The 15,330-nt window shown below is 44.1% G+C and overlaps 2 protein-coding genes across 3 annotated transcripts in view; one reads left to right on the top strand and one right to left on the bottom strand.

Moving 5' to 3' along the window:
- The window catches only part of LOC119648034 (hybrid signal transduction histidine kinase A), a 52,838-nt gene extending 49,899 nt beyond the window's left edge, over positions 1–2,939 (top strand). For both annotated transcript variants that reach the window (XM_038049460.1, XM_038049461.1), the window contains 3 exons: positions 895–1,292; positions 1,411–1,637; positions 1,698–2,939. In XM_038049460.1, coding sequence (XP_037905388.1) covers positions 895–1,292; positions 1,411–1,637; positions 1,698–1,995 — 923 coding nt within the window. In that variant the 3' untranslated portion in view covers positions 1,996–2,939. The remainder of the gene's footprint in view (positions 1–894; positions 1,293–1,410; positions 1,638–1,697) is intronic.
- Positions 2,940–8,101: 5,162 nt separating this feature from the next.
- On the bottom strand, positions 8,102–10,337 carry LOC119647731 (N-acetylgalactosaminyltransferase 6-like). Its single transcript, XM_038048832.1, has 4 exons — positions 10,201–10,337; positions 9,709–10,145; positions 8,862–9,624; positions 8,102–8,809 (listed from the first exon to the last, which is right to left on the bottom strand). Exons 2-4 carry the CDS (start codon positions 10,143–10,145, stop codon positions 8,102–8,104), a joined length of 1,908 nt encoding a protein of 635 aa, XP_037904760.1. The 5' UTR covers positions 10,201–10,337.
- Positions 10,338–15,330: the final 4,993 nt, after the last annotated feature.

Raw genomic sequence — 15,330 nt, 5'->3', positions numbered from 1 at the left:
AGAACTAATGACACTCCTTCCGTAGGTCGGCAATTTCTATCGTCCATTAGTACACAGAAGGCTTGTCACGGCTGACGCCCCTCTGAGGCATAAAGCCCCGCAGACTGTCGTCATCAGATTCATCATTGAATTTACGGCACTGTCAGCTGCTACGCTACCACCCTCCGAAGTGCCCACTGGAACGAATCTGGTTACTCCGAGAGCTTCGACGAATCTTTCGATGTTCGCCCTCGCAAAGTTCCACACGCATGGCGAACACTGGGATAGTGCCCGCTGACAAATAACGTCAAACAATTCGAACGCGATGTAATAGTGGTCACTTACAGCTCGTCACCCGTCCAACTCCTCTGGAGTCTAGGTGAGGCATACCTCAGCATACCCTAGCATTAAAATTACCAGGATTCGTCTCTTCGTGCTCAAAATGGTGTCCCCCAGAGCATCGAGCCTGCGTTGAAAGTCCGGCAATTCTCTCGGTCTTAGACAAGATCCCGGGGTCGAGTGCCGTCCCGAATCCGCAGGGAAGCGATACACGGTAACTCGAGATTACATGAAGTCGGATCCTTGTTCCGGCATTGCTCGCGGATTAGCACTAGATCAGCTTTTACCCAGTAGGTCGTGGACGGTTGCACTGTGCTGCATGTTAATTTGAAGGATACAGATACCTTGATTATTATTTCAATACATTCCTCGAGTGTATTTTCGACTTGACTTAGGAATCCGTGTTTGTCATCGTGACTTTCTGTAGTTATGGAAATTCTGATGACATTTCAAAATGTATATAGATGACCCCATAGACCAGCAGATATCCTTGAGACTTCAATATTTTTACTAACTAAAAGCTATTCTGTTTTTCAAAATCCTCACCATATTAATATACCCCATTATATTTTACAGGTGATCGACGACATTGTTGCCGCACTCCAAAAAAGTTTTCCAGGGCCTACCCATCAGCGCTGCGATGTTGCCGGTGTGCCGGTCGTGAATCTCCAAATATCAGCGTAATTAATAACCAACCATCAACATCACGGCATGTAGAAGCCCGTGGAAATCACTATAGAAATAGTTTTGTACCGAATGTCAGTCGCCCGAATAATACTGCAGCTGTGTCATCAATTAGGCCCGCTGATACCCCACCACCACCACATCAAATTCTGGTGCTATCAGTTGGACCAGATTTCCTGTGTCATCCCCAGGCATTAGCGCCAGGTTTCCCCCAGGAAATCGGTTGGTTCTTATCAACAGGAAGTGTTTTGGGAGTGGGATCCGTTGCTGGACCAATGGTTCACTCTCAGGTGAGTGATTTTGTTTTGATTTTTGTTTTTGGTCCAAAATCTGATGAAAGTAGAATTTCGATCTGCATTTAATTTAAAATTGCCTGCATCCTCACGTCAGATATTTTTTCCTTTACAGGCTGATTACAGTCATTGCTTGGTTCCTGATCTAGAAAGGATCATAAATTGTAGCTTTTACTGGGGCAAAATGGACAGGTATGAGGCAGAACGGCTACTGGAGGGCAAACCAGAAGGAACCTTCCTACTCCGCGATTCAGCACAAGAAGAATACCTGTTCTCGGTCACATTCAGAAAGTATGGTCGTTCGTTACATGCACGCATCGAACAAATGGGTCACAAATTCAGGTACATATAATTTTGACAATAAAACCCGTTTCAAGTACTAACAAACCCTCTTCTCTACAGTTTTGACTGTCACGACCCCGGCGTATTCACAGCCAGCACTGTTACAGGACTTTTGGAACACTACAAAGATCCCTCCTGCGTGATGTTCTTCGAGCCCATGCTAACTATCCCGCTACATCGTAACTTTTCATTCTCACTGCAGCAGCTTTGCCGTGCTACGATCGTCAGTCATATCAAATACGATGGCATCAATGAACTCCAGCTGCCCAGCAGTTTGAAAGCGTATCTCAAAGAATACCATTACAAATACAAAGTTCGCGAGACGCCACTCGACGAATCACTTTATCAACGTTCCTAGTGCCAACAAATTTCAACAACAAATGATCAGTATTCCGTTAAAGACATTGGTTCTCGTTTAACTACTGCTGAAGCAGCCACTTTGCCCCTGAATGATTCGGCTTCGATCGACGATCAACCCTCAGCAGATCGGCTGGTTGCTGCAAAGAGAAGTAGTTGCAAATTCAAAATGCTCCGTAGTTTTCGGAAGCTCTTTCGAACAAAAAATACCAAAAGAAAGCAAACTTCCAGCGGCAGCTAAACAGAACTGCAGAATCACAACAGCCTTTGTTGTGAACAAATAACAGTAATTCGCGATGCCCAGTGTGTTTATACATATATAAAATCGTTGTATATAGAAAATGTATGTGCATATTTGTAGTTATACTCTGAATAGCACTCTAAGCCAATGTTATTTTGTTTATATTTTTACAATTAATCTATTTATTTATTCAGACACATCTACAAGAAAAAACTCTTAATTATTTCCATTCCTTCTCACATCTTAACCCGCTTTTCACGGTATTTGCTCGACAAGTACATGCATATTTACCGTTCAAAGTTTTCCGTTCTAATGTAAATATGTAGGGTGAAAATTGTAGTGAAATAAACCACAAAAACTGAAGCATAGCATTAGTGAATGAAAATGTTCAAGCAGGATAAGTTATGCGCATTTAAATGTGTACAGATAACTCTTTGATAGCGAAAAATCCTATTTATATTTATTATTATATATAAACTAGCCAAGTACATAATATAAGAATTATTATATTGCTATGTATCTACTACGGATTGGAAAAAAATCTTATTTTAAATAATATTCCTATAGAAAAAATGAAAAGCGTGTGTTGTACGAATCAGTCTAAAAGTAGAAATGCAAAATGCGAAAAAATTAAAACAAAACTGAAAACTCAAATAGAAAGAAAACACTTAATAAATATATGTAGTTGAGAATACATAAAAAAATCTCCTGGCTCTCAATTTCGGACCCTCATCAACGTGATATTTGTATCTCAGAAGAAAAGGATCAAATTCCTGAACCGAAAGACACAAAGTGAAGTTTTGCAGTTTGGCAGCTTTGCAGATTTCATACGTTTTGTCAAAAAACTAAACCCGTTAGTCCCCCCGTTTGCGGTTTGCATCCACTACAGGACGGCGTTACTCGAATTAAGAAGAAAACACAAAACGATCATCAGCGAACGAATAGGTTCGAATGTAAGAGGTGAGTAATTTCCTCCATGTATTCAAAAGGTTATTCTTGTATTGAAAAGATTTTAAAATTCACGCCTTTAGCTGAAAATATAGGGGAATGACGAGCGAATTGACTATTTTTTTACGCACAAAGTGTTTGACTCCCCATTCGGTACGTCGTCAGACTACCAACTAAACACCTCCCCATCGTCAGGGAGCTAGCCTGGAACCATTTGTCACATTACTTCGGGTTAGTCCCCGAACTCTCCCGCCTTGCGGAGTCTTCACATCAGGGAATTCCTTTCACCAACGGGAAGGAAGAGGAGGAAGGGAACTGTCAGTTCAAGGAACCCCCTGCCATCCGACTCCTCCACCGGTCGAGTTCTATCTTTTTAGCAACGAGAAGGGCCCGAACGTAATGGACAACAGGGCTCCACCTGTCAACACTCCACAGCGTCTCCTCGACAATGTTGTTTGGAGACAGATCCTCTGTGTTTAAATAGAGCTGCTGACGAATCCTAACCCACCTTCCACAAGAAAAAAAGTGTGTGGACGTCGTCCACAACTCCATTGCAAAACACACAATCCGAAGATCGCACCTTTCCAATCTTGTGCAGGTAAGACTGAAAAACTCCACGCCCACTTAAAAATTGGGTGAGGAAATAGTCAGTCTCACCATGCTTCCGATTCAGTCACGCACCTAAGTTGCCGATGAGCCGCGTAGTTCATTTGCCCGCTTAACGTTGAAACTTCAGCTGCAGCCTTGTTCGCTGCTGCTTTGATTTGCTCAAAAAAGCTCATCTTTGAGTCAAGAGTCAGCCCGAGCTACTAGGTGTACAAGGTTAAATCCGTCGTTTGCTCACAGATGGCGTTATATATTTTTTTAGTACAATTGTCAGTCCATATCATCAGCAATTTCTTGCAAAAACATACTTTTTCTCTTCAATAATTATGTCCAGTTTTGTTCCCGAAGCGGGAAGCTCTACTTTTTTGCCTCAATTTGAAGAAATCAGTCGCTGCATCGCATCGAATGCTTGTGGAGGCCTACTGCGACAATGCTCTATCGGAAACAACGTGCCGAGACTGTTTCCGTCGGTTGGCGATTTCGATCTGAGCAACGAGGAGCGTAAAATTTGGGCTAGGAAAGTTCAGGACCAGGAATTGCAGGCTCTTTTGAACGAGGACGATACATGCAGAAAATGCTCTCCAAGAAATTAGGTGTTTCTCAACAAGCCGTTTCCATGCGCCTACGTGCAATGAGTAAGGCTCAAAAGATCGGAAAATGGGTGCCGCATGAACTGAACGATAGGCAAATGGAGCGGCGCCAAAACACATGCGAAATCTTGCTTGCCAGACACAAAAGAAAGATGTTTTTGCATTGGGATGTGATTGGCGACGAAAAGTGGATTTATTTGGAGAATCCTGAACGAAAAAAATCGTGATTTGATGCGGCCAACCAGCGACATCTTCTGCAAGACCAAATCGCTTCGGACGGAATCATCTGTTTTCATCGATGGGCCACTCGCTCGCTGAGCAGCGCTTCGATTCTTACACAGACGTCCGAAAATAGCTTGATGGGTGGTTTGCCTCGAAAAATCAACACTTTTATTGGCAAGGTATCCTTAAATTACCCAAAAGATGGAAGTTACTTCGAATAAAATTTTTTTTCCTATAAAAAAATTGTTTTTTTTTGAAAAAAAAAAAACAGCGGATTAAAGCTGTTTTGACTCGATTATCGACTCGCCGAACGATATGGGATGCAGGGTCGGAATTCTCTTTATAGTCAGGATGAGTACTTTCCAGTGCAAGGTTGAAATCATGAGAGTCACCCATCCGCTTACCCGTCGCATCAATATGCCGAGTCTGCTTTGCGCCTGTTTGACGGTGCGTCCAGCAACAAGCGCTACGAAATCATCTGCATAACCGACCAGCCGCGTCTCTTCTGGTATATCCAGTTTAAGTAGACTATCATAGGTAGCGTTCCAGAGATCCGGCCCTAGGATGGATCCCTGTGCTACCTCCGACCTCCATCCTTCTATGACCCTCTAGTGCTAGAGTCTAGAGAACAGGGAGCGTTTCCTCAGATAGTCCCTCAATATCCGTAAGAGATAGTTTGGAACGTGGAAAGTATTGTCTAGTGTGCCTAGGATGTCGTTTCATCTTATCGAATTAAAGGCGTTTCTGATGTCAAACGTTACGAGGAGCACCATCCGTTCGGCGGCTATGTGCCTCCGCTCGTCGAACGGCATCCACGACTTGCATGACAACATCAACTGTGATTCTCCTTGCTCTAAAAGCGAACTGCCGGTGAGATAAATCTCCCGCAACGCATATCGCTTCAGCGAGTTTACCTCTGATGAGCTGTTCGAGCACTTTTCCAGCAGTATCAAGCATACATAGTGGGTGGTATGAACACGGCAACTCGAGGTCGCCTTTCCGTTTTTTGATCAGCGCAAGTCCCGCCACGTTCCAACGAGCAGGGAAAGTGCCCTCTTTCAGGAAAGCGTTGAATGCGCCGAGCAGTAGGTCTGCCCGGTGTTGGAATGCCAGTTTGTAAACCTCTTTTGGAATACCATCGGGTCCTAACGCCTTCTTGCTTTTCATAGAGAGGACTGTCTGTTCCAACTCTTTTATAAAGAAAAGTGGACAGTCCACCGAGCTCTCAGCGCCGACGTCCTCATACCATACAGGGTGCGCAGGGAATAGTGCCCTTACCATGTGGTCCATCTGCTCATACGTAAGTGACCAGGGTTTCCACAGAGCCCCGATTTTTCGTTTTACCAGTTTGTAACCGAGTCTCCATGGGTCTCCTTTCACCTCGTCGACCAGATCCTGCTAGCAGCAGTTTATTGCGCTGCGAAGTTTCCTTTTGCTGATTTGTACTCCGTCATTATGGTACATACCTCCTCTCGGTCGCTTAGACGCTGTGTTAAGCGGCGGAGCCTGTGACACCCCTTCTGAAGCTCGATTTCCACTGTCCACTAATACTTAGAAGGCTTGCCAGAGGCTCTTCAGGCCGTCGTTATAAGGTTCATAACTGAATTTACGACAGTATCGGCTGCAGCGCCACCGCCCCCAGGAGTACCCTCCAGCGCGGCCCCACCTGTTCCAAGAGTTTCGACAAACCTACCGGTGTTCCCTTTCGCAACGTTGCATGCACAGAACGAGCGCCGGGGTGGCGCACCCCGGGAGTTTCTGTCCATTACTTCCAAGGCAATGTATTTATGGTCGCTTGCCAAGAAGTCTTCCAGAACTCGCCGCCCGTCCATTAGCGATTTCAGTCACTCCGAGGCGAAGGATACAATGCTACCCTCGCAGCCTGGGCGCTGGAACATTGGGGTGGATCTGGTGTTTAGAACTACCAGTCCTATTCTCGCCGCCATTTCCAGAATTCGTTTTCCTCTGGAGTGTGTGTGGGGCACGCCCCATTCAAGTGCCCTGGCATGGAAGTCAGACCAGGGTCCGCGCATCTGTGCCTAAGAAAGTGTCCTCCAAATCATCAAGCCTGCGTCGAAAGTCCACTATAAAACGTTAGCCTTGAACATCGAATCCAGACAAAGCCTCGGCCTTGGGTAAGAACTAAAGAGGGTGCCGCTCCCTGCTCTATGAAACGCTAGAGGATCAGAGAAAAATGGAGGACCCGTACCGAACCCATACATCCTTCTTTTGGTACTGCTCATTGATGAGTACTAAATCAACTTTGGTCTCCGCAACGAACTGCGCCAGCAACTCGTGAGCGGTTGCACTCCGGTGCATATTGATTTTTAGGATGCGAATCATGTTGACCACGTCCTAGCTCTTTCCAATTCTCCTCTGAAGACTAGACACCGCCCCGAGCCCGCAGTCTGCGCAACTTTCTCATCAGACGCACCACGGTCCCTGCATAGGATGCAGCTTTCCTTTTCATTGCAGATATTCGCTTTATGGCTTCACTGACAGCATTTACGGCATGTTGTTTTTGGCCCCGGGAGTTCGCAGAGGTGATACCAATCCAGGCATTAGTTACCTCCGGACAATCGCTTTCTTGTATACTTTTTTGCAATCTGCGCAAGAAATTTCCTATATCCCGGACTTGGTCGACCCGAGAAGGGCTTTGAGCTAGTTATTCCTGCGGCTAAAAACCACGTCCAAACCATATTTCCCCAGTTTTTATTTCAACTAAAGGGAGATTTATTTCAATTCCAATGTTATTATACGGAGTCAGCTCGGTGAGTGCTTGCGAGTCCTTTTTCGTTTATTTGTCAAGCTGCTGATGATTCGGTCGGTGTATCCGTTCAGTCTGGCGGCCACAAAAATGTGCTTCGTTTCTTTCATCACATCCTCCGAGGAATGAGAAGGGTTAGCATACCATGAGGTTAAAAGCGGCGACTTTGTGCAGATGAGCGTGGTCCGAAGTGCTGAGGAAAACTCTCTTCTTTACTGCTACCGAAACGTCAACAAGGCATCAGCTAGGGACTGGTCTTACGCCGAAGACCTTTGGCTATCGAAAACGGATAATAATTGGTTTCTGGAATATGTGTGCGCTCTTCGACAACGGTAGCGACTTCTCAAAATGCTCGTTAGACATTCTGTGTTTAAGCAAAGCTAGATGGCGGGGAGTCTGATTGGAACGTCGACCATGGGAGCCGGAACTGGTCCAAAAACTACAAAGAGCGCGGAGACTTGTACCGATGGGGGTTCTGTTTCTAGTATACACTCAGGATACAGCCCTTAAGGGCTTAGATGTTTTCATTTAGCTATCGTAGTTTTGGTCAGAGAAGACTACAAATACGCATATCCATCAGAGCTCGAGGTGTTCGACCACAATCTCATCGAGTGTAACCGGTGACGAGGAATATTTCCAACACTGAATACATTCAGTCCGGATGTACATATATGTAAACACAATGAAGAGATATCAAGAGATGTTTATTTTCACCGTTTTGTATTAAGTAATATCAATTCACCGGGAAATTGACTCTTCGATCCTGTTCATCAGTATGAAGTCGGATCCCAAATTTTTTATTGCTCTCAAAGTCTAACAGAGCCGTTTGGTTTGTAAAACCAAACGACCACTGCATCCGTTTATTTTTTACATCGCATCTATTCACGAACACTTTGAAATTCACTATATCCGCCTCTAGACACCTTCGTTCGTTGCCATGGATTAACCATTTTCTCTCCATATTGTATTCCCAATACTGATTTCCACCTTGTCCATGGCACATGAATAATACCACAGGCGAATTTCGCCCTTTGTCTGCTACGTCCAAGCAGTATTGCATATATTTCCACCGCAGGTCCTTATGCCAACTTAGAAACCAATATTGGGTCTCATGAGGGCGAACCAAATTTGGAGAACATGGAAATAGCCCGACTTCTTCGTTCAAGCCATGATTGAGCGTGTCCAGACAAAGATTTGCACCCGCTAGACTCCGTAAAGCTCCACTTGCATAATCTGGTGGATCAACTAGTGGGTAGTATTGGGGAATATCGAAAGCCACTGTCTCCATGAACCATTTGAAGGATTTACACTGCAATCTCTCGCGGATAGCTTTTTGTTTAGTCAGGTCGCCAGGATCGATGGAAGCGTACAGCTCTGGGTCTCTCATGTATATGTATTCTTTGTATTCATCCATCCAAACTTCAGCTACACGTTTGAGGTTCTGAAAGGGATATATATAAAATGATATTGGTTAACATCGATCATTTACTTACCACATGCAGGAAATCATGGCCTCTTGGGCTCGATGAGTCTCTAGGGCCTCGAAAAATGTGAGCCACTCTGGAACAAGGTGCATCGAGCATCTCCCCACCACACATCCAAATTTTAAAACTGATTTCGAATTGTTCACCACCCCATATATCGAGCATTTCGTCGTAACCCTCAAAGTCCCAGAAGAACTCTCTTCCTATTGCGAAAAGTCCACCCGTCATTATGGGGCTCCTAAATGGCTTGATTGGGTCCTTCAGGTCCTCTGGCAGCAGTGGTAACCTTGTGTATTTAAAATTCCAATCAAATGCACCTCGACCTCCCTCATCCTGGGCTGAGTATGCAAAGTCTTCGTGCGAGATTACATCAATAAGAGGACAGACGCAGGTCTTAGGGTTCTTGGCGATCGGTTCTATGAGCGGTGGTAGCCAGTTGTAATTGGGCTCTATATGTGCATCGAAAAATATCAAAACCTCTCCTGTTGCTTGTTTGGCGCCAACTAGTCGAGCAACTATGAGGCCTGAACGACGCTTTAATCTTATAATCCGAGTTTTTGGTACGTGGTCTGCGATGTATTCTTCCAGCTTATCTCCCAGGTCGACTTTTGTGCTGGCATCATCGACGAGTATAATTTCTTTGATCAACTCAGGCGGGCTGCGACTTAGTATCGTGAAACAGGAGCGTAGGATAACACTCAAGTGTTCATCAAAGAACGGTAATATGATGCTTACATCTGGTAGTTGACTTAGGTACTTTTGTCTTCTGCATCTGAAAGCGAAAAAAATAGATCCATTTTATGCTGCGCTTCTTGGGTTATACCAAAATATTGGTCTACCTAAAAAGGAGTTTTACCTGACATGTCTTATATCCGGAACCGACCTATTTAATGAGATTCGGTCGCTCAGCATAGCATTATATCCATATTCGCGGGATAATTTCTCTTCTAGTTTTTTGTCAACATTCTTCAGACGAGCTGGTTGGCCCAGTTCTCCCAATCCTCTTCGACCCAATGCCTCCTTATATGCTTGGTCGTCATTCCAGTCCTTCAATGGTATGAACCGCTTCATTATCTTTTTTGTGGGTGTCGTTTGCGCTGTGGTTTCTGTTGTAGTTTGGGTCAATGTCCTTTCAATTAGAGCAAATCTGTTGGGTATATTTGGAAAGAGGGTCGTGTACGAATCAAGGACTGATATGAATGCGGAGAAAATTATGAATGTTGTGGCAAATATTCCTATTATGGTTTTCAGAAAGCACAAAATACTTGGGCGCACCATTTCAATATTTGTCATCTGAAAGTTGGAGGAGTATTTAGTTTCATATGGCCTTGAAGTTTGAGGTTCTTACCGGCAGCCTCGGCCTGGATTTGGATGAGGATTACTGTATTGGATCGAGATTAAGCAGCATTGTTTGTCTGATCAAGACTCTTAGATTCCAGGGAATATAGACTAGCTGCTTTCAGCTCCACAACCGCCTCAGCGAACAGTCAGGTAATTAGTGCAGAAGTGGTGCAATAAAAATCATTTAATTATGAGGAAGTGAATAGTTGGTTAATTTGCATTGACAAGGCTATAGGAAAAGCTGGCGAATAATGGCTATGAAAGGGAAAACTGCAAATTGGAAACGTACTTATTTTCTTTAATGAATGAAGCTGGAAATGCTAGAAAGACATTACCGTATTAGGTTGCAACAGCGTGTGAAATTCACAACGACTATAGAAACTTCTATCTCCCTTTGTCCCTACCCCCAAAAGGCCACGAGAAATAATTAATAAAAATAATAATATCAAGGGAATTGTACTGCTCCCTAGATAACTATCGTGCCCCTTTGATGATTATAGCTTACCTACCAATTATATTATATCGATCAGTCATATAATCGGTGTTTTCCAGACAGACAGACAGTCGCATATAGCAGGATGAGTTTCACCACCTCTGTGATAAGCAGTCGGCAACACTTTTCACTTTTTTTTTCACAATACAAGGCATCATCCTTGGTAGAGTTTAACTAGCCTTTGCTGACTGTTCTTGCACATAGTCCAAGCGTCCCTAGAAGCTTAACTTGTCATCTAATGATAGATTTTGAAACGACCTTGTGATTACCAACTCGTTTCAGGTCCTTGGGGTACCTCACAACTACCGCCAGGTCGTCTGCAAGACTAGTTAACGTTGACTCGTCTGGCTGCCGAAGGCCAAGCACTCCATCATGCATGCAGGGACTCCAATACGAAGCCTTGGGAAACAACTTTTGTCACACTATATTTCTTCGACCCAACATCTGTCTCGTACCAAAAAAGTTCCTCCGATGGATAACTCTTTTTCATTCGAACTAAGCAACCGGGGGCAGCCAACCCAAATCCGCGACCGTTGTTAATTAGTGTCAGCAAACGCCGTTCGATGTGTTATTCGTTTAAATCCTCCACAACACCCTTCTCCTACTCTCTTGGTGGATACTTCTGAGTTCCTCCCACCTTCAACGATAAGTTTCGTTCTAATTCTCACTTCGTCGACATCATCAATCGCGCTTCTAAAATGTCTGGTATTATTCTACGTTCCTACTCTACCTCAATCCAATCCTCCCCACTCCCTCATTAAACATTCTTAAATATTGGTCAGTAATTTGGACTCCCTTCCATTACTGTAATTGCCTCGTTTTTGAAACTGCACAATGCAAAAAGAATTTTTCCTGTAAGGCCCCGTACTCTTAATCTCCCTCATCTACAATAACGTCCTGATACGATTTCTGTAATTACTTGGTGGACAGTTTCGGCTATTATCTTTCTTGTCTATCTTTTTTCCGTTTAGGCAGTTTTCCACCTCGCCGATACCCCTCAGGGGAATTTGTAAATGAACTTGAAGCGAAGTTAATTCCAAGAGAACCCCTCGGGATGCACACACAAACCAGTCTTTGAAATTTTTGTCATTCCCCGACTGTAGTGCCAAATTTGGTTCTGTCCACCCAAATTGTCGGCCTGTAAATAATCATTGGTCATCCTAGTGCAGCGTATAACCAAAGTGGAATTTTCGGAGTGCTAGTGTAGTTCTCAAATATTTAACCTCTCTCCGCTGTTAAACTTCTTTCACAAATATGGTAATGTATTTTGATTGATCAAGCTTATGCTTCCTAGTAAATGCTACTATGGTGGTCTCCGCTGGACTGATGCTAAGCCCTACCCTCTTTCTCTCTCTCTTCTCTTCTCAAATCCTTTTTGGATCCTATCATATAAGGAGTCATCATATTTGTCCCTACAGACTTTCATTTCAGTATTAGTTAGCTTTATTAAAAGTTCGTCAACTACTATACTCCAAATTAACGATGCGCGTACTCCTCCTTACCGGTGTTTTTTAAGTTTACCCTTTTCTTCTCATTACAATGAAGAGTGGGTGCATCGGTAACGTTGGCACGGATAGGGTGGACAGAAAAAAGGGCCTGCATGATTTCGTTCATATTAGTTGCTTCTGTGGAAAACGGTGGCCGACGAGCTCCAAAGTTTTGGGTAATCAACTTATGCCATAGTACTTATGGCTCCCTAAGCATCTTTTTCTTTTTCTTCAGCCTTTGTCGGCTCGTCGTTATCGGTTTCGCCATTTAGCTCTATCGAATGCCTGATCTGAGTGCAATCTCGAGGCTTTAAAATCCCCATCCAGCGTATCAAGCCACCGTTGTTTCGGCCTGCCTTTTGGGTTTTTACCATCGACTTCAAAGTTCAGACCAATCTTGACAAGTGAATTCTCGTTAGCACGAATTGCGTAACCATACCATCGAATACGCCTTTCTTGCAATTTTTCCACGATCGGTGCAACCTCATAACAATCGCGGATATCCTCATTTCGGATGTGATCAAACCGTGTCACGCCACTAGTCCAACGCATCATGTTCGTCTCCATTATCGCAAGATGCCGTTCATTGTCTTTTGTAGTCGGCCAACACTCAGAACCATAGAGAGCGACAGGACGGACGACATTGCGGTAGATTTTAGATTTGAGACTTTCGTTGATACGTCGATCACAAAAAACACCAGTTGTGGAACGCCACTTCATCCAGGTTGCGTTAATGCGTGAAGCAATTTCATAACGCAATTCTCTTTTGGCTGATTGCGTTTTTTCCTATTGTTCCTTATTAAGTAAGCAAAAGTGGTTGCCTCGCAAGGGCAGCATAAATATGGTTGTGGGTTGCCGTTTGGATATCAGAAACCTTGACAGGTTCTGAATCTTAGAATCAGCAGTGGCGTATACGAAAGATAACACCTTACAGTTTTCTTGTAGACCACCGAAGAATAGTTTATTTATGTGCATTGCCTAGCTCTAGCTAGAGCTGTACTATCGCAACGGAGTTGCAAGAGAGTTGTCCCTTCTTCACTGCAACTTCATCAGTACGTATTATATGGTGTACCGAGTCTGACTGTGATTTTGTATGTAATTGCAGGTGTCAGGCTCATAAGCTGCCGCGCCTAGGTTTTATCACAGGAAAGCCAACTTTTTTCCAATTAACGCGGGTATTGAGCATACGTTATCTGGAGTCAGCAACTAATAAGCAGTCTTAGCAGATTCGGCACAGCCTGCAAACTGTACCTACTCAAGAAGTGAACCCCTTATGACGAGTAGGTTAACCCGTGCATTCCCCTGTATACTCCTATGTCCGGGAAACCAAGGAGAAGAGATTTCGAGAGAGTCGCCCAGGCTCACCATTTAGAAGATAACACTGTTGACTTTAAAACTTTGATTACGGCTTGATTGTTTGTCAAGATAACTTCATTTCTTTTTGGAGTAGAATCAGACCTCATGCGTGGACAAGTCTCTGCCTCGAACTCACTAGCATACCTTGGCATTAGTATTCAAATATGCTGTGGGAATCTAAAAAAAAATCCAGCTCGGACTGCATTTTTTATCTATCCTTGAAAAACACGGCATCATAACATTGCACGCGCTGACGGTCTCTACACCGCTCTAGTTAGGCCGGTTTAACTCCGCATTGCGGATGACATCAAGATACTTTACATGGGAAGAAAGTGACCGGATTTGCCCATTCAGTGCAGCAGGTAGGACTTGAGTATCTTCGTCTTAGTCGTAAATAGCGTCAGATCAGATTTATTTTGATTTATGCCCAGTCCGCATCCTGGGCCTATATGTTCACTTTTTTCATCATACCATCGTCATTCATGTTTTCTTAGGACTTCATCCATCATTTTTCACTAATTGTTATGTAAAATCAACTAGCGTCAACATTGAAATGTAGATCGACTTTGTGAATTCCTGTCGATGGTATCGTTGCAAGGATGCAGTGATTAAACTCAAAAGTCTTAGTTCGAGTTGGTTTCCCACAATACTCCCGCGTAAGTGACATTCATCCTGTCGAATGACACTGATTTTTGAGAAACTGTTTTCCTTCGTGGACCGGAGTATGTTTTGATGATTCCTCCAGATGCAGGTGTATACGGATTTTGTTTTCTGAATGTTGACGGGTCTAACGATTCAGGTAACTCTGGGTTGATGAAGTGCGCCGGGTTAAGGCATCCTTTCCCGGCGATCTATGATTGCGTATGGACCGAAATAGGGACGTTGCAAGGACTTCTTGATTCCGTCCTGGCGTACCAATGCATGAGTGCAACTAAACAAGCCTTTGTCCACGAATGAGATGTCGGTGCGATGGTGATTGACAGGCGTTCGCCGAAGTTTCTGCATTCTCTCCCTAAGTTGTTCGACGACAATGTGGGAATCTGCTGCGAAGTGTAGTTCAGTAGACCAACCCAGCTGCTGAACAATTAACATACTCCTTGACTATCGTGCCAGGGGGACTGCCTCTGTCTAATGCTTGTTTTTGTGGCACATTAGGGCCGCTTTGAGCATTCGGTGGAGATGTTCTACCATACAATTTGCTGGCGGTTGGTAAGCACGAAATACAGTAAAGATTTTAGCAGTCCCGATTTTAGCTATGAACCATGATCCGTAGTGATGGTGACCGGTGCTCCGAAACGGCTGACCCAGTGTGTATAAAATTCTGTAGCTATCGTTTCGGTGATTGCGTCGATCAATGGAATGACTTCTGGCCAACGTGTAAAACGGTCAATGATTGTGAGCCCGTAGATAAACCCATGGGAAGAAGGGAGTGGCCCCACGATGTCAAGATGGATATGCTGGAAGCGTGTGTCAGGTATTAAGAACTTGGCGAGGGGTGTTTTTAACCTGTCTGGATTTGAGAGTCTGGAACTGGTTGAAAATTTCGTGCCTAAGTGTAGAAGGGATATATGGTCTGATATTGCTTGCTTCAACATCTTGTTTCCGCCGGTTTTAAATAAATGCAGATATGTTTCTTGTCGAAGGATTTGTTGTAATCCCGGTTCGGTGTGTTGTGCATCGGCGAATGGTAATAGGCCTAGCGATGGCATTGATATCATCCGATCGCGATAAGGTGTCTTCTATGATGTTTCGTGTGCCATCGAGGTGGATGATGCTTGCGAAAAATTGGGCAATATATTTC

This window comes from Hermetia illucens, chromosome 2 (assembly GCF_905115235.1).
Source record: "Hermetia illucens chromosome 2, iHerIll2.2.curated.20191125, whole genome shotgun sequence".
Lineage (NCBI taxonomy): Eukaryota > Metazoa > Arthropoda > Insecta > Diptera > Stratiomyidae > Hermetia > Hermetia illucens.
Note: the sequence above shows the minus strand (reverse complement) of the source record. Positions and strands in the feature narration are given on the sequence as shown.